A 19,679-nucleotide genomic window follows, 5' to 3' on the forward strand; every position below is an offset into this window, starting at 1 on the left:
TTATTAGTAGTGCTTCTAAATATCTAGAATCCAAACAATGATACCTAGTTACAGCAGAAAAGAGTAGTTAAAAAAAATCAACCAGTAGTCAATAAAGCTTACCACTTGATTTACCCATGTAATGTTTGATACTAAAATGCAGTATCCAAACAGAATTTGTATAATACAGAGCTTTCTTTGAACCTAACTTTTTTCTCTTTTTAATGCCGTGCTGTGAGCTTGGCCTCTTGTCTTGCTTGTCTGTCTTGCTCTGTTTTACCCTGTCTCTCACACTGCTCCCTAAAGGATCCCTACTCAGTATGACTCATTGACTTCCACTGGCTGAAAGCTGTCTTGCTCTCTTTGCCAGCAGAAGCCGGATGTGTCATGAACCCCATCGTGCATCTTTTCCATAGATGCCACAGCAGATGAAAATTGCTCTGAAGCAAATAATCTCACAACACCAGTCACGGTGACCAAGCCAGTGTGGCGGCGGGTCATCTATGCATCCTTAATATGTTTGAAACTGGGAGTAAAACATGAAAACCGCCAATAAGAACCATTGCCATCTTCCCAAGATTATCTTTATAGTTTTAGTATTGTATTAAATGCTACTGTACTTTTGGTTGTGATTATAAAGCTGCAGTATAGAGCAGCTCAAAACAAGGGTTGTGCTCAAATGTTAACAGTCCCTTAAAATGGTGTTGATTTACTTAACCCCAACCCTGTTAGATTTTTATGGTGGTGTATTCCTCAGAGCATATCTTTGTCAAGCTAAATGCATTTTAAACCAATGGGAGACTGGCACAACAAACAAATCAGAACATGTTTTATTTTTCACATTTGCATTTCTCATTAATGAACCATTATTGCAGTGAATAATAATCTAAAAAAAAAGTAAAAAGAAAGCACGTGTGTGATGAGGCTGCATGTATGCTGTTAGCAAACAGTAATCATCCCCTGTATCCTCAGTGGCATACTAGTGACTTGAGTGCATATTCCCACTGGAGATTCCTTCACAACACCCACCATTAGTGGAAAGAGGAATATGCCTGTGAAGGACTTTTCTCTACCTTATGACAGCACATGGCTGCTTTCTCTGCATGAGTGGCTGCAAAAACAGTTAAAACACAATTTGACTGAACAGGGTCAGGGCTCTGTTTCACTAGTAATGCTGCCACCATGCTGAAACATTAAGTATTATTGGCATCAGCTGCTGTGACATTCAGAACACTGGTGTGAGTGAACCATATTGGTAAAGATGTGCGTACAGTTGTTTGTGTGCATTAGGTTTATTGATGTGAAGAGGCTGAGTCAAATAAAAGTGCCCCTGTCATTTTTTTTGTATTATGACCTTGAGTATTATGTTGCAATACTTAAACTATTAGTTTGTCTTTCCATTTACTGGACCTTTAGGCACTGTATTTCTTGGCATTCAATATAAAAGTACTTTTAAAAGTTTACACTGATGCCTTGATCCAGCTGTCCAGCTATTCATATGAACAAAAAAGTGGTTTTAGTCATATATTCTGAGGATCTTTCTTAAACAATGATGTAAGAGTTACATCAGTTAATGCCTATCACAGAACATAGCAATGGCTATGTACAGTAGGGCTGCCACGATTAGTCGACTAGTCGCGATTACCGTCGACGACTAATTTAACAGTCGATGCGTCGTTTGAAGCTTTGTAAGATCCCAAAAGACGCAGGAATAAGTAGTAGGATTTAAGAGTGTAATAACGGACTGAAACAGAAGATGGTAGCACTGCATGTACAAGGATGCCAGCTGCCGTTAAACCCCAAAGAAGAAGAAGCTCTGTGCCAGAACTCATAGCGCGGCCCTGCTCAGTTTTCAACAATGGCGGCAGCTAGTTGGTTTTAATATTACTCTTATTATTCTTTATGGGTCACAAAATAAACTTTTAACATATTTTCAGGCGAGAATGTAGCTGTGTAAACCTCAAATATCTGCTCAGTTTATCAAGACACCACATATTTTCAAAAGCGATCCGACGTTTTCGGAGACGTCTGTTACCCACTAGCTCGATAGCTAGCCGGGGTTCAAGGCTACTAGAGCCGTGAGAACACCGGATACATGATATATAAGTAACTTGGATAACTTAAAAATTTTATTGTTTGGCTTTTTTCAGTATTTTATTTGTTCCTGAGTAAATCGGTTTGGCTGAGATTAAAGTTATAGTTTTTACACAGCTGAATAAACGTCAAGCAGACAACTGATTATCAGAAGTGTGAGATGCACGAGAATATACTCCGGTGTCCTGTTACATTTTAGATAGCAAGGAGCAGACGGCTGAGTTTATTAAGCTCCACCGAAACAATCTGCAAATTTCATTAAAATTTAATAAACTATCATCTTGTCTTTATTTTTAGTTAGGACATACCTTAAACACTTAATGCTGTAAGCTAATGATAGTTATATAAGAGCAGATGCATGCTGGTGCAATAAGCTGTACGTTTTACGTCCAATGGATGCATGATCTGATTAGTCGACTAATCGCAAAAATAATCGGTGACTAGTTGACTATCAAAATAATCGTTTGTGGCAGCCCTAATGTACAGCATACAGTCAGTGTTTTTTTCCCATACTTTCTCTTACAAATGAGCAATTAATTAAAGAAATAACAGTTATTCTTTTAGTATTGCCTTGTATTCCTGAACTCAAAGGACCCTCATTTAATGTAGCAGATCTACAATCATATTATATCAAGAAAAAAAAATATTTAATTACATTTGGACTGCACTATATGCAGTTTGTGTCCAAATCATTGCAGTTTAATGTGTTGCCCAGCCCTTAATTAGAAAATAAACATGGTGGAATGCAGCATTGAAATTCTTTTGCAACATGAGACATCGTGATTGCAGGGCTCTATCACAGAGCTGTTGTGTTGCTTTAGGTTTTTTGGTGATTTTTCAGTGATAGGTTGACAGATTTTTGCCACAATTCCAGGATGCTGTGGGCTGAGGTGACTGTGGTTACTCTGCTAGTGTCTCGTTTAAATAGCCAGCGACAGTGGCCATCATAAACAAGCTGGAGCTACACAGGGGTAAAAATGTATGCTGCTGTCACTTAGACAATAATTGGTCTCAGCCTGATCTGTGTGTTGTGCAAATTATGAGAGCATACAGAAATATTCAGGAGGCTCAGAAGAGCAGTAAAAACCATGAATACATTTATTATTGACAATAGGTGGTAAGGGAAGTCATCATACTTCTAAAGGGTCCACCAAAACAGACTTTTTTTAGCCTCTCCAAACACTAAAATCTCTCCATATGGATGAGTCAACAAAAAAACTCCACTAAAAGGTGCACTTTTAATGGGGTGTGACAGCTTTACTGTGCCTTCAGTACACTAATACCTGCAGATTACACCCACAGAGTACTACAATAAACTTGTAGTAAACCATAATAAACCATGTGTAATACAGTTGTGTCACAACTGTATTACACATGGAATCAGGGGTGATTTATTTGTGTTCTTGTAGAATCTCACAGAGGTTGCGGGATTTTGCATCCTCTGTGTTGCAAATAAATGGTTTTGAAGCAATTACATGCAAACAGTTGCAGCTTTCATGCCTCTATTTAACTTGCTGAATAATATCTCACAGTGCTAGAGGAGGAGAAGAAGTAGTAGAAGTAGTAGTAGAACTTGTAGAACCTCCATTTGATTAAAAAACATATATTGTAGTGTCTTTGGTACTATATTGTGAATATGTGGGGTCTCCTTACATGATTGCAGTTATTTCAGTCTGATTTTTTTTCTTTTTCTTTTGGAAAATTTGTGTCTGAGACATTTTGAACATGACTTAGATGAAAACTTTTATTTAATATATCCCCTCACTTGGGAATGACCTGAGTTTCTCAAAGGAAAAAAAAAGAAGACCTAAACTGTCTTCCTCAGATGACTTACATTTCCGACTTCTGAATTTCCCAGGCTTTTTACTGCTGACAAATGTATTCTGTTAGCACAGCTCACAGGCTTTGTAACAGAACATTGAATGAACTACAGCTCGAACGTGCAGCGTATACTGCCTTCCTTCTACCTCAGGCTGAATTTAATGAATTGTAAGCTGGGAAACTGAATCTGTACCAATCAAGTAGCTTGACTGTTTTTTATAATTTGAAGGTCAACCAAATGAAATGCTCCGGCAAGTATCCATAACAAATCATAGCAAATATAGTGATTTTTCTTTTTTTTTTATACATATCATCAGCATAACTGCCTTGAAATACATTTCCACTGATAATGAAATAAAAAGCATGATAATGAAAACACTCACGTATAATAACAAGGTATTAAAGGATCTAAAAGGCATTGTGTTGCTAATAGTTGTAAAAAATTCTAGTGCCTAGATTAATGGCAGTGAAAGTGTTCCCTCTTTGTGGACGTCTCTGGAGATCCTAGCTCTTAGAAACAGGGAAGTTAACTCTCTGGAGGCTAGCCCTGTCCCAGTGTCTATTTTTATAGTCCAGTCTCTGATTGGCCAAGAAGGTGTGTATGTGTGGAAGCTAATGTTGTGTCATAAGGTGCCTCTGTGCCATCTGTCGCCCTCAGTGGAACCATCGTGTAGCCCGACCACGCCTTGTCAGTCTGTCTCAAAGAATGCAGAACACAACCTTGGGCTTTCCTTGCTCTCTTTTACTGACAGCTATACCGCAAACATGATGGAGATGCTTGTAAAGAAGAGAAATAAAAACCTTTTTGAAGTGAAAAAGATTTTTTTTTTCGTGTTGTTCATTTGAGAAGCTATATGTAGTGCGAGGAAGTGAATTGAATGTTAATACAATTTTATTTATTTTTTTTAAATGTGTGTTAGCTCTTTGGATTTGTACAGAAAGGAACGCCTGACGTTAAATGCCAACATTAACCATGGACAGATTTCTTAGCAGGTGTAGTAACAGGTTGTTCATGAGTCACTGCTTGTCTAGTCTATGTGTCGAATATGAACTTGTCTGACTATAAGTGTTAAATAACTGAATCACAACATTTGTGTTACAGACTTGGCGGACCGAAAGATAACACAAAACAGATGACTTTATCGCGCTGCGTGATCGTCTCTTGTCATAACTGTCTTTTCTGCCTAAACCTGAACCTTTCCATCAACTTGTTCAGCTTTTGCCTGAACAAGCCCACCTGTGTCTAAAAACTCTTAACTGGTGTTGCCTATCCTCATGCTGCATGACAACATCGCTAATTAGTCAGCCACTGGAAATATTTTGGAAGAGGATGGCAGTGTTGCTTAAGAATGCTAATGGCCTGCTGTTATGGCTTAGCACAATTAGATGTGGCATGGATTAATGAGGGACATCGGGAATGGCCTTGAATAACACATAGCATTCTACTGGAGTACAAGCGTGTCCTTGTTACAAAGCACTTTACAACTTCAGAGAAGTCAGAATCAGCAATAAGAATTCTGACCATGACCCTGGGCAGGACTGGACAATTAAAATAATTTTATTTTCAATTACCATTCTGGCTTCCAGCACTTATGAAAAGATAATTGAGATAAATTGAAATTGTGCAGCATTTCTCTGGCAATGATGCTCTTGTTTTGTATTGAATTATAAATATAGCTTGCCAGTTTTCTTTATAGTGGTGGAATTTGACTCCCTAGAAGCCCAAACTAATAGGTTCAGGTGCTATGATTATTTTTATTTATTTCATTTTGGATTTTTTCTGTACTTAAACAACCTCAATAGCCCAAAATATAAAAAGTATGCTGATAAATGTCTTTTGTTGTTATATAAATATGTATTACTTTTAAGGTCAAGAATCTGTTTTGACTCCTCCTGTCACTGTATTTCCTGTGGCTGCTGCGTTTTTGAACCATATGAACATGCACAATAGTTAATAGAAGAGGCCTGTTATTGTCCCTAACCAAGGTACCCACTTCAGCAATTGGTCCCAAGTGTCTTGGAGGACAAAAATTTTCAACAAAAACTATAAAGTCTGTTGTTTTTAATTTGTTAAAAAAAAATGAGGGTCTTTGTCATCATTCTTGTGTTGTAATAAACAGGGTTTTATTCAGATACTGCAACCAGGAGGCCAGATTTTCAATTGGGAAAATGTTGTTTATACACATCGGCCATGTGAACTGAACTGAAGACTGTGGAGGCTGATTAGTAAGACGGAGAGAGATCCTATGCATATGGATTGTATAAGAGGAGGAAACATGCTGGTGTTGCAGGATGCTGTTGACAGCTTGGTTTAGTATTTTGAAATAACATATGAAATCAAAATAGGGTTATTACACAGGGTTTCTAACTGCAGTAAGTTGAAATTTAACATACAAAACAAGTATTTTAAACCCCATTTGACAGTATAAAAGGAGCTTCTACTGTATGTAATATTTCTCTTTTCTTAAAATATTATTTCATCAGTTTAATTATGTTTGATTGATTATGGAACATTACTTTCTACTTTACTTTTCACTCTGCCGTGCTGCTGTTTCTTCTCTCCTTTCAATCTTCACGCTTGATGTGAGTGAGCCGTAACACAAACCCACTCATTTTGAGTGCTGCTTCATGCTCTGGAACAATTGAAGAACATGGTGAAAAAGTCAGTAATCTGTTGAACAGGTAAACGCTTTGATTTCAAGCTTGGTCACTCAGTTTTGTATTCATCATGCAGTCTGTTTGGTCATCTTTAAAGTGGTGTTTGGCTGGTTAATCATATTGTCAAGTGGGAAATAACAGCTTAGCATTTTTTTTTTGTAGAGCCAGGATTTAAAACAGCTCCTCAGAAACCTGTTTTGATACACAGGCACTGTTTTGCTTTGGTTTGATTGGCTTAGAGTGGAGAAAGTGTTCACTGGTCAGCAGGGACATAATCTGAGGACAGGAGAAGGCAGCTGAGGCATCATCGTCTTGGCCACTGTGGTGGTTGACCCTTGTTTATTTACTGGCAAAGACAAATTTTACTGGCATTTGATACTTGGCAGGTGTTTGAGACTCTGTATAGAAGGCGGGACATTGCTATGTGATTGACTGCTGGTGGGTGATGTCCAAATGCTCAGCTGCAGCCAACTGTTTCCATGCCAGCAAGCGAGGCGAACGAGGCGGCCACGATGAACGTTGTCCAGTATTTGTCTGGTCGTGCGATAGGTTTGGACTCCTGGCGAGCGATTTTTTTCCCCACCTGCTATCAGCTAGCTCATGTGATTGTCCTCCTCAGCTCTGTAACCTTGATGGAGACACGCTCATGCCAGTTTTTATTTTCATTAGTGCTTTAATCCAATTACTGTGTGGTCTGCCCTAATCTCTGAGGGGTTTGCAACACCTCCCTCCGTTCATAGATAACTCCAGAAGTGGCTGCACACACTGTGTCATCCTACACAACATAATGAGCACTCAAGTGCTGCTCTGCCTCTCTGCCCTGCCCCTGGCTCTGTCTGGCTGTATCCGAAATGGTGCATTCCCTCCTATTGATCCTCTTCCTGGTGGAGTCACAGGCAGGCTTATCCGGCTCGTCCCAGCTTGTCTGCTTTCTCAATGGACACACAGAGGGAGCTGTGTGCATGTGCCAGGCTTCGGGGTTCTGTGTAGTCACAGGCATCTTGTGGCTGAGTGGTCATTTTGGCTCCCTCCGTCCAGTCCTCCTACCCTCCCAGTTAGCCCTTTTTCCCCCCTCTTTGTTGTTACATTAATTATTAGCGATGTATGAAAATCTGCCCATTTAGCACAGCCGTATAGTTTTTTTTATTCTGCTAAACCTTTAATGGCTTTCACTCAAGTAGCAAGCGGAGTGGTTGCTTTGTGGGCTGTTTCAGGGGAGTGTGTCGTGACTAGCACCATCAGGGAAGTCACAGGAGAAACACTGTAATGATTAATCTGTAAGGACGAGTGTTCTTTTTTCTTTTTTTTTTTCAGTGACAGACAGTGATGGTTAACATTTCAGTCATTGTTCATGTTACACAGGCTCCCTATTCTTGCCACGGAGAATTCAAACTGTAAATAAAAATTCCTTGCAGAGTCTCCAGTATTCAGCCTCCAAGAGTCTTTCCATTTCACTGATTATGCATGTCTTTTTTAGACATAGTGACAGACTGCTCTCTCTCAGTCCTTGCACAGGTTGTACAGCTCTGCTGGAGCTCTAAGCTGGATGAAAATCAAACTCGGGTTTTGGGCATAATTATGTTTTTTTTTCACAGGATCATGTATCTGTTTGTTTGAGATGACAAAACATGTTTATTATGGATTGTTTTGGTTTCTTTTGCAGAATTATCTGGTTTTTTTGCTAGGCCAAAATTGATCTGTTTTCTGTGTATTATTTTTTTTTTAAAGCTTTTTCTCACCTAATTTTTGAGCGTCTCTGACAGCACAATGTCTATATTGTCTCCTTGGCCTTGTATTCAACCTTCTAAATACTGATTCATTACAGGAGCACGCAGCATGGCATGATGGGTCACAGGCGCTCAGCTCTCCGCCTCCCTGGGCTTTTGTTGTGTGGTGCACAGCTGAGGCAGATGCTGAGGGGCACTCACACTAAATTGCCTGAATGAGGGCAAATTTCTCTTGGCCACTGAAGTGGACTGCACCGTAGCTCACTGAGTCACAGCTTATCTTCAGCACAGAGAGGAAAAGGGATGCAGCTCAGAGAGGCATATGGCCATTAGAGAAAGAGAGAGATCATTTAAACTCATATTTTGGCCTCCGTTCGATGTTAAAGATCTCTGAGCACCATGGCAGTGTTTACCACGGCACCAATTATTATGTGAGTTTTGTCCTTATTTTTTTTCCAGCAGACTGTAAAATGAATTTGAAAGTGTCATGTCTGGGAGCGTGTTACACTCAAGTGTAAACCTGGAAAAATAACTTCCCAAATTGAATTTTGCTCATGAATACAGTCGATGAAAATTGAAAAACTGAACCAGCGCACTGAAGCATCACATTATTCCACATTTGCCTAGATCTGTACTTGACACATTTTAATTTTGCAGCGATCAACACGAAAAAGGTCCGTGTTTTAGTTTTAAAAACTAAAAAAATTCGTTTTTTTGAATTGAATCAGATTTATATTTGATTATAGTTGATTTTAAATCTGTATTTAAGGTAAATCCTTTTTTATAGTGAACGGCATAGGCTACAGTACACAGATCTTTTTGGCCTATGACAATATGATAAAGATGATATGAGATCAAATATGCATTATATTAGAATACTTCAATATCACAGCCAAAAACCTTTCAAGCAGCCACTCTTTAACAAGAGATAAAAATCTGAATCATCCCCTCTGTGGCAGCTCAGCTTCTGCTGCCTCAGCCTCTTATTTTAATGTGTTCTGCCCTATTATATAACACATAAATATGATGATTACGTCAGTATTCCAAGTGATATTTTTCACTTTCATTTTTTAACACCTAAGATTCACATAATATACATCCTGTTTTCTGCAGACTGTGATTGGAGAATATTAAAATTTTCAGATATAATTTATTATTTATAAATTATGAAAAAGAAATTAAGATGATTTGAGAGACAAGCCTTATTCTGTGTTATAGATGCTACAGAAAGATCTGGTATTAAAAGTTGAAAGCTTTGAAATGGATCCACATAATTAGGAACCAGTCATATTTCTGTGCTAGGGGTTCCTTTTGGGTCGACTCATAAACATTTCTTTTAGAGCTAATGAACAGTGACTGTAAGCTGCTAGCCATCTGTTATTCAGTCTTATAGTTGAAAAGTAATGCACAAATGAGAGGCCCCAACTGTCTAAAGCCTTGCAGATATCGATGCCTGAGACTGGAAATATAATAAGGCAAGCACCAGCTGAGCCTTGGCTCTTTAGACATCCAGTAGTTTTATTGAATGGTACTGTATAGTATAGTATAGAGTGTTGAATTTATAGCTCTGTACAGTATGTAGTTAGCTGGTAGAGACATTCAAGCCTACTACCACCAACGGCTCAACCACTGAAGGCAGCCACGGTGATCAGCTGAAATTGTGTGTTCGTTGTTTTGACAGCCTCTTCAATGTAAATAGTCACTCCTCTGAGGCTGCACTGCTGCCTCCAATCAGAGAGGGAGAGAGGGAGGGAGAGAGGGAGAGAGCGGCGGGCAAGCGGTGATGTCAAAGTAAGGGGAGAAGGGAGCAGGGAAACACGTTTCCATAGCAACTGGTAGAAATGAGTATAACTGTGGTTGAGAGGCATGAGCGGCAAGCAAATACTCACTATTTCCTTAAAACTAGTAAGTTCTGAAACTGAGCACTTAAAGAGCAACTCCCAGATTGGTGACCTCAGTGAATAAATGTAGAGAAATATGAAGCAATAAGATTAACATAGCATTAAGCATCAGCAATAAGATTTAACAGAAAAAATGTGTTTCTATGCATGAAAATGACAGTTATAGTTGTTTTTTTAACAACTATACTCAGTTGAATTAGCATGTTTTGACACAGTGTGAGATGGGGAGAGTATTACCTGAGTTACTTTGTAGTTACTTATGTGGTAAAGCTATTAGCAAACCAAAAGAACATTTATATTTTACGAGATATTAATTTGTTTTCAAAGCAGTATGTTTCTGCTAGTTCACGTTAGGATTGCTTCTTATTATTTAAATTGTGATATCAACAAATTGGAAAGTTATCGGACATTAAAAATACAGAGTTAAAGCACAGTTTGTGTTTCTTTTAAGCCGAATCCCTGATCATTGCTCCCACCGGAACCTGTACAATAAGCTTCTCCTGAAAGTGAAAGTGAAGCAGCGGCTTGCACTCAAGGAACCATACCAGCTATCAGCGTCCCACAGTCCTGACTTCAAAATCCCATCCAGAACTCCATCTTATCTGGAGGAATGTAAGCCTTCTCTCTAAAATGAGTGCTGCACTCAATTTTTTTTCCCTGTGACAGACACAGCACAGGAGTCCTGCTGCTTGACCTGCACAAAACAGCCATGTATGAAAAAAGCTCCATCCCTCTTCCTGCCAGGAAGGCTGTGGGCATGATATTCTGTACAAACAATAACTCATCATGGTAAAATTTGCAAAAACAAAGCAGTTAAAATAAAATAAAATGTCTTGCAAAATGTACAAAATGTTGTATTAGCTATTTGAAGATGCCTTTCCAATAAATATTTTTTTAAATTAAAAGTTAAATTATTTTGGTGTTTAAGGCTTAGACTGTTCATTTCAAACTGGAATCCCAGTGCTACATTAAATGTTTCCCATCCTTTTTTTTGTAATTAGAGGGTTTTCTTGATACCAGTATGAATTAGGAATCAAAACGTGTTCCGAATTTTTGAGTCTTGTGTCTGCTGCATTGTGAAACCGACCAATTCTCAAGTCAAATGTTGAAATGCATATATTATTGTCATTTCAAATGGCTCGCTAGCTGTAATTTGTGCATTGTAATAAATAAATCTGGTTATGGTTTGCTCAAGTGACAAATGCGTTAGTTGAGTTTTGTACTTGTAATAACAAATCAACACCATAAATTGGCCTAAGTTTGTAAATCATTGGCAGCTTTTGTAGCTTGTTGGGACAAATCATCACTGAACACGGATGAGTCAGCCGCTTTCAATATATTATAAACACACTGGCACCATTACTGAACAAGAGGCTCTTGATTTCTGGAGACAGTTGAATTATAGAATCATTTGCTTTCCGGTTATTTAGAAGCTGCCAATTAAATGCTCTTTGACAGTGAAGCAGTGGCGCACGCATTCTTATTTGTGTGTCCCTGCTGAAAAGCCAAATATGAATAATATAAATTTTAGTAATGTATTATGAGCTTCCTTGCCCTCATGGCAAGTACACCATTTATTTGGAGGACACGTTCAATCTTTTGTTTGGTTTAGACCACAAATAGCAAGCTGATGTTTATTACTGTGACTGTCGGTTTGGCAGGCTTAAAGTTTAAGTGTTTGAATGTGTTTTTTACGTTGGCAGAATAGATGATGAGCATAATCCCACATGGCAAGTGAGGCGAGTCACGGCTTGGGTCGAGGCTTACTACAACATCCGACAGCCTAGGCTTCAGCACCCGGAGTGTTCTAAGATAACTACAGAGGCCAGAAGAAAAAGGCCAAACTCTGCATAATTTTTTTTTATCCATATAGTGTACTTGCCCTTCACATCTTACCAGCTACTTCCAAAATAACAGTGTGTTCCTCTGGGAAATGTAGATTTAAGATACAAGCCATGCTAGAAAAGATAGGTTTAAGCTACACGAGGCTATTAAAGGTCCTCCAGCTGCAGCCACTGATTGCTGTAACTCAGGGACATCAATGTACATAATTTTCATTCATGAAATCTTACCCTTCCATTACTGTCGTCACATACAAACGCTTGTACACACGTGCGAGCACATGTGCATGAAATTATGCATGTGCTGTAGTATAATACCCTATGGCTATTCTGAAGAAATGGCAAACATGATCCTTAAATAGAAACTCGTACACAGAAATGATAGCAGAGTTTCAAGAAGGATTTTTGCTGCCATTTCTGGTCCCCAAACCACAGCTGTATTCAGATAGATGGCAAAACATGTTTTGCATTTTCCAGCATCATGCTGTGATCTGCATTGGGAAGCAGCAAATAAATAAACGATGTAACTGATGATATCTTACCAATAATAATTTTGTTTTTATACATGTTAGTATGAATTTAATGAGATTTCTCCAAGACTAAAACACCACTGTGTGGTTGATGACCTACAGAGTAATGAATTATTGACACTGCAAGCTGTCTCCTATAGTCATAATCAGCCTGCATCCAAATATGACATTGCCCAGAGCTACAGAAAATGTTACATCACAAATGAACTGCTAATGCCAGGAGCATAGTTATTGTTTGGATGCAGAAGAAACAGACAAACATTGCTAGTGTTTTCGTGATGTAATTTGTCGTTATTTCATTTAAGTAAGACTTTAATTTGCAGCTTAGGTTTTGGGTGAGACAAGCAATCTTAAACCAGTTGTTGGCAGTTGATTTTTAAATTCCAGCCATATTTTGTTTTAGTCAACAACAGCTATTATTTACAGTAATCATCTTTTTTTTAAATTTATTTTTTATTATTATTACAGTTTGTCTGTTTCTTGAGTCAGATTGCAAATTGAATTTTCTTTGAATACTTCCTGACAACCTTGCATTGTAACTTTGTGTTCCTGGGTTGTTTATTGCATCATAGGCGGACACGTTCGGGTTGATTTGGATGAGGCACTCCCCAGTGGGACTTTTTTGTGTTCATTTTATGTAAAAGCAATTGAATGCCAAGTTGAACTGCAGGGAAATTACATGTTTCTTCAGAACTAGGTCATTCTTTTCTACTTGAATTGTTTATTTCTCTGTAGGTCTCTCATCCAGTCTATTGCTGGGTGCCTTAACGGCTAGGAAACAGCACAGGCTTGTGTATGGTACTGCTATATGAACGCAAGTTTTATGAGCCTAAGGTAAGGTTTGGCAATTAGTAGTACATAGCACCTTCTGGTACTCTTTAGACCATCTTCTGCTATCCTCATTTTAGGTCATTGTTCCAGCGTCAGTATTCAAGAGCCATACTTTCCCTGTAAATTGTTAAAGTTTAATTTTTATTGTTTTATGATAAGGTGTTTACAGTTAAAATAGTGCAAGTCAATACGATCAAGCTCAAATATCTAATATGATAAGGAATAATAAGGAAGGAATGGATGTAAAAAGTTACATTGCATTTACATTCTTTGATTTTGTGCATTAAATTTTGTTTTGAAACTTTACAAACATTTGTTGTTCCTTGGGCAAAGATGTTTGGGGTAAACAAATTTAGTTTTGTTTTTGGATGCTTTATTATGGCTTCGTTTGAACAGAGGCTGCGCAGAGAGAATGAAGATTTTGGAAGATATCGGGGCCTTAACACACAACAAAAACAGGACGTCATTTATATGTCTCTGTTGAATCTATATGTAGAGCTTTCAACATAGTTATGGTATTGGCTGCATTTATTCTTGGGCATGGTGTGCCTGTGTTGGTCTCCAATTTTGCTGTAAAACACTAGTTGGAGGTAGGGTTTCTTTCTTTGAATTGGTCTGTTCTCTTCCAGTCAGTTTGACAAGTGGCTGCAGGACAGTAGAAAATGGGACAGTAACAGTCATTAGCGGCTTCCGTTGAGACGAAGTTATATTTATTGGCAGATGCATATGAGGTTAGGGCTGTGCGATATGACCAAAAGCTCATATCCCGATATAAGACATCTATCATCCGATTACGATATAAATCACAAAAATGTAACATTTTCTGTAAATTCTGTGAATCTCGGGCAGCTCAACTTGCGTGAAGTTTTTCCAGCTGGGCGTCGTGTACTTGGAGTCGAGTGTTTTAACCGATGCATGAAACTATACATCTTTAGACATATGAAAGTTGGGTAATCAGCTCAGTGTTCGGCTTTTCCTCCATCATGCTTAGACTGGGTGCGGCGAAGTCACATGAGGTGGTATGATTTAAAAGGTACCATATATACTGGGAGGCATACTAACATAATTTAAAACAATCAAATGTAATAACCAACATCGGCAAGATCACATTGATTAGAGGTGAATGCCGGTTTTGCTTTATTTTCAGTTAATTGCCGAGATGTACTGGCAGTTACCTGATAGCAACATTAACCATCTGTTATCATTAGCCGTTAGTTATCATTAAGGTATCTGCTAGCATCTGTGGCCGATAATAAAATGACAGTAATGTGTGAGCTTGGAAGCAAACTTGGCAGCCCTAATAGTCTGTAACATTGAAAGACAGTGTTAATTTAACAGGACACATTTTAACACAATGATGTGTTAAAAGTGTTATGTTTCCCTTGAAACTGAGAAAAATCTACTAGCAAGTAGACAACACCAGTGGCAGTCTTATTTTACCAAAGTCACAAGAAACACAACCTAAAATCCATCCATCCATCCATCCATCCATCCATCTATCAAATCTGTGCTATGAAGTATTTTCCTGGTAATTGGTATTTGTAGTATGAAAACAACCTGTAATACAGTACATAGAGAGAAGTTTCATCATCTGAAGGCTGGCTGTGACTGTTCAAAAAATAGTCTATCCAGCAGTTGAGTCATTTCAGTCTGGACCGTTTAGATTAGGTAGATTAACCAACTGGCATACCATAACTGCTACTTCTGGAAATATGCTACAAGTAATGCTATAAATACTCTTAAGGTAGGGAATTAAGAAATATTACAGTTATTGGTAAACCGTGCTTGAAATGTATGCTACAGGCAAAAATAATTTTCCTGCTTACTCTTATCTACAGTTCTACTCCTTTAAGTTCTTTGATGCGGTGATCCAGTCTAAGCTTACTTCAATTGTTCACTCGGGATTCAGACAGTGTTTCCTGTTAATTACCAATAGTGTGGCCGCTCACTAATCTAATTTGCGCCACCATAGTTTCATAATGAAACAGAAAATATTTACACTCTTTTCATATTAATATGAAAAGCATATTTCATTCCCTGTAAGCTATTTATTGCAGCCAAGAGCTTGCATTCAAAAATATTTGCAATATTTGTTTTCCTATACAATCTGATTGTGTGGGAAATGTATGCATATTAAATTTCTAGACCACAAATTTGCTTCTCTTCAATTTTGCCACCCTCTGCTTTGAAAGAGTTTTTGCCCTTTAACAAGACGAAGTACAGTAGCTTGTTAGCCTCACTAATGTATGAAAAGTGAGCTGCTCATTGGAGAGCAATTACCCTGTCTTCATAACTCTCAGTGAAGAAGAGCAATGGTTCTGACTTCAATCTTAGAGAACCAATTAGTGCTTGGTCTACAGAACAATTCCATTTGGAAACTCTCAGATGGTGCAGGTGTGTTGCTACTGTATTCTAATACCCTACAGAACAAGGAAAAACAACATTTGTTGAATGGAAGGGAAGAGGATATGGGATCATGTGATAAAATTTCCCTTTGGGACTTGAATGTCAGCCTGCTCGGAGGATATGAAAGTGGTTTTGCATTGTTGATTTTAATAGGAAAAGCAGCATTGTGAAGTGTACTGACAGGCTTTAGAGTTGGGCTCACTGCTTTCTGACTTCGTGACAATAATTCAACCCATACAGTTGGGAGAATTAGATGAAAAGTATAGGTAATTTCTGTCACTACTCACCAAGTTTCTTTCTATTAGTTTAACAGTTATCATTACTTAGCAGTAGAGCAGGGCGATATGACCAAAAATATTTATCATGTTATTGCGATAAAGATATAACTGACGATATAATTGACACTAGACAAAATGCTTTACAACTCCACAACTTTATTAGTGCAAAAAAACCCATCAATGTATTTTCACTTAAACAAGCAGCTGTTTTTATGTGCATTAAAGTTATATAAAAATGTAACAGTGCAAATTCCTTGCTGACAGTTTAACCAAAAGGCATTTCCAGTGGAAACTGGCCGACATATTCTCAGCATAACCACGTATAATATCCACAAAACTTAAAAAGAGGTTATACACACACAATACGGTAATATTATGTTGAAGCACAGTACGTATCACTCCGCGAGGCGCCTGCCTAATATAGCCGTAATGCTCCGACAATCCATCAAGCGGTGCGGGTTCGTAGCTTAGCAAAGTCGTACTAAAACATTTGACAGATTTTCGAGCGCCGTGTACGACATGAAATCGTTTCGAGGTCAGTAAACACAACCGGAATTCATACATAAGGCACACGGGATTATAAGGGGCACTGTCGATTTTCAGAAAAATCAAAGGATTGATTTTAAGTGTGCCGTATTTTCCAAACAACACGGTAATAACGACGGCCTGCTAGCATGCTCTACCAAAAATAGTGCTTTGTTGTGTATCTGACGGACGAAAGCTAAACTAGTTCCACACCATTGAAGTTGCAGCATTTTTACAAACCAATTCTGGTTCATCTGTTTCATTTAACGATCCACTTTCGCTCTTCTCATTCTGCGTCGCCGCCATGTGCGTATGTAAACCTAGGCACTGCGCATGCGCGTTTTACCCATATTCTATCGCGATATTTCATTTTCCTATCGTTGCCTAAAATTACACCGGTATTATCGTGAACGGTATGATATAGCCCAGTCCTACTTAGCAGGTTTACAGAGAATAGATTGGTACAATTAGTCTACAAACCTTGATTTTGGTGATGAGATGATAATTTTTTCAGGCTTTTACAAGGCATCTGTTTTGTCTTTTGTTTGTCTTCAAACACTGCAGTGGTGAGCATTTAGTGTGTTACCAGTCATCCTGCAGCCTTTGCATTTCTATTTTATATTAGAGTACACTGTATATTCTGAGTTGATTGTTTTTTACTGTGCCACTTTTAACGCTCCCCCTCAAAGTTGTGTTACTGTTACAATTTCAGGGGCAAGTAAATGCACAGAGAACATTGCCATTTTACTCAGTGTGCTTAGTGCAAGATGCTAATGATGTTAGTTACTGTGACATTCCTGCTTTGTAATGTAAAATCACCAGCTGCCCCACATCCTACCCCTCTGCATAATGGCCACTTCACCTTCCTAATCCTAATAGTAGATCTTTTCTCCTCTTATCTAAGGGAGCTTATTCCATCCGACCTTTGCTGGACCATTTTCTGTATTAAGCTTCCTATAATGGACTTATCACATTAGTCAATTTAAAAACATTTTCCGCAGCCAAATTTTGGTATAATTATTATATTTTACATTTCTTATCCCTTCGTTTCATTATAGTTTCAGCCATTTTTATGTCATGGATGAATGCATGGATATTTTTGCCTATGTTGTTTTGTCTGGGTTGAAAACTATTGTTTACGCAAAACCGTTTTAGACACTGAATGTGATAATGGGCTGTACAAATAAACTTCTCTTGACTTGAATAATTATCACTGGCGTGCCAACTCTGCAAATTAGTTGCCTGTTTGTTTGACTAAATAAATAAATACAAACTGTTCTCATTCGTTAGTCCAATTAAAACTAAATTCATAAACCTTTTCCATAAAATTAGCATGATATTATTTTTATTAGACACTTGTATTTAAAAAGAATGACAAGAGTGTTGATATCAGGATTTTATGTTCCATCACTTTGAATATCAAATCCTTCTGATAAAAGTGAAATGACAGGCACATTTAAAAATACAACTGTAAGACAACTGAATAACTGTCTTTTCATTAATACGACACAGTACCAGTCACTAAAAAAAATATAGCAAACATTTTATTTTCAGCTTCATATCAGTAATTGCATCGATTTTAAGTTTGGGTAAAGAGCCGAAGGGATTTATAGATCAACAGTTAATCTATTAAGCAAATATATCCAGAATCTCTGGTATCATCCTCTCAAACAAAACAGAAATATACACACATATGTTAGCTTAGCTTAGCATTGGAGTAGTTGCTTATATTTCACATATTTATTTACAGTTTATTGGGCAAGCTTAAAGAAAGGAATTGTGCAGATTTGTAAAAAAAGAATAGAATCTAATTTAAAGTATTGTTAAATAGCTGCATTCTGATTATTTAATTTCAAACTACAGCCTTCTTAGAAATGTATATATTTAAATATTTATCTATCTTTCTGTGACTATATGTAGTTACATATATATATATATATATATATATATATATATATATGTGTGTGTGTGTGTATATATGTATGTATGTGTGTATATATATATATATATATATATATATATATATATATATATGTATGTATGTGTATATGTGTATGTATATATATGTGTATGTATATGTATATGTGTATGTATATATATATATATATATATATATATATGTATATGTGTATGTATATATGTAGGTGAATCTGATAAGCTACATGTTTGTAATATATAAGGAGTTCTTCCTTCTGTATTTGGTGACTCAAACAGAATTCTGTTGCAGATACAACGGTCGTTTGGTGAATATCACATTTGAGCGTGAGAAAATTGAACATAATACAACAATATTGTTGGGTTTTGTTTAATCTCTTTAACCTTGAACTCTTTAACCTTGAACTGTACTTCATATTTAAGGGGATGTGTCACTTTTGTGGGAAGACCTGAAACAAATTGGCTAAAATAAAATCAGTTATTACCTGTTTGCTCCACAAACAATAAAAACAATAAAAAGTCGACAATATAGAAATGATTCTGCCAGCTCCAGACATCTTTTTTTTTTTTAACTGACTGTGCTATTTTCCCGTGTCAATCGAATGCCCCTATGGAGACCTTCTTGCCTTGACCTTTAGTTTGGTACACAGCCACACAGTCTTGCTCATGCATGATAAAGAGTGGGATTTCAGGTCAATCTCGACACCGTTCTTAATCATCCACTGGAACCCTGAGTGCCCCCTTGGGAGGTTCTGCAGGAAGCAAGTCACACTTTGTTCTAATTAAGTACAAAATGTTTCAGGGCATCATTCTCTTTGTCAGATAATACAAATCTCTTTTTCATCCAATCTTTGATGAAGTGCAGGCTATCACCGAGAGACATTACATTCATCTTGCCAGACGATGTCATTTCTAAAAATTAAATAGTCTTTTAAAAATAATTCATCTCAAGGTACACTGGGAGCACAGCACTGGGTCCAGCTGCTAAATTTTAACGGAATATTTGCATTTCTGCGTTGATGTTATTTCTCTTGATAGGACAGGAGGACTGTAGGCAACAGAGGAAAAGGAAATGTCCATATTTTTGGTGACATGTCTGCTAGGGCCAAAACTGGCATTGTTGTTGTTTTCTGAATGTGCACGTTGATTGATT

The 19,679-nt window shown here is 37.6% G+C and overlaps 1 protein-coding gene across 7 annotated transcripts in view; it reads left to right on the plus strand.

Moving 5' to 3' along the window:
• The window catches only part of ncam1b (neural cell adhesion molecule 1b), a 73,484-nt gene that overhangs the window by 12,677 nt on the left and 41,128 nt on the right, over positions 1-19,679 (plus strand). Inside the window, exon 1 of one of the 7 annotated variants that reach the window (XM_085184021.1) lies at positions 2,110-15,234. The exons of the other annotated variants lie outside the window; for them this stretch is intronic. Within the exon in view, the coding sequence (XP_085040147.1) occupies positions 15,177-15,234 (58 nt within the window). The 5' untranslated portion in view covers positions 2,110-15,176. Of the gene's footprint in view, positions 1-2,109; positions 15,235-19,679 lie in introns of those variants that run through there. 7 annotated transcript variants of the gene reach the window in all.

Source organism: Neolamprologus multifasciatus, chromosome 14 (genome assembly GCF_963576455.1).
Source record: "Neolamprologus multifasciatus chromosome 14, fNeoMul1.2, whole genome shotgun sequence".
Taxonomy (NCBI): domain Eukaryota; kingdom Metazoa; phylum Chordata; class Actinopteri; order Cichliformes; family Cichlidae; genus Neolamprologus; species Neolamprologus multifasciatus.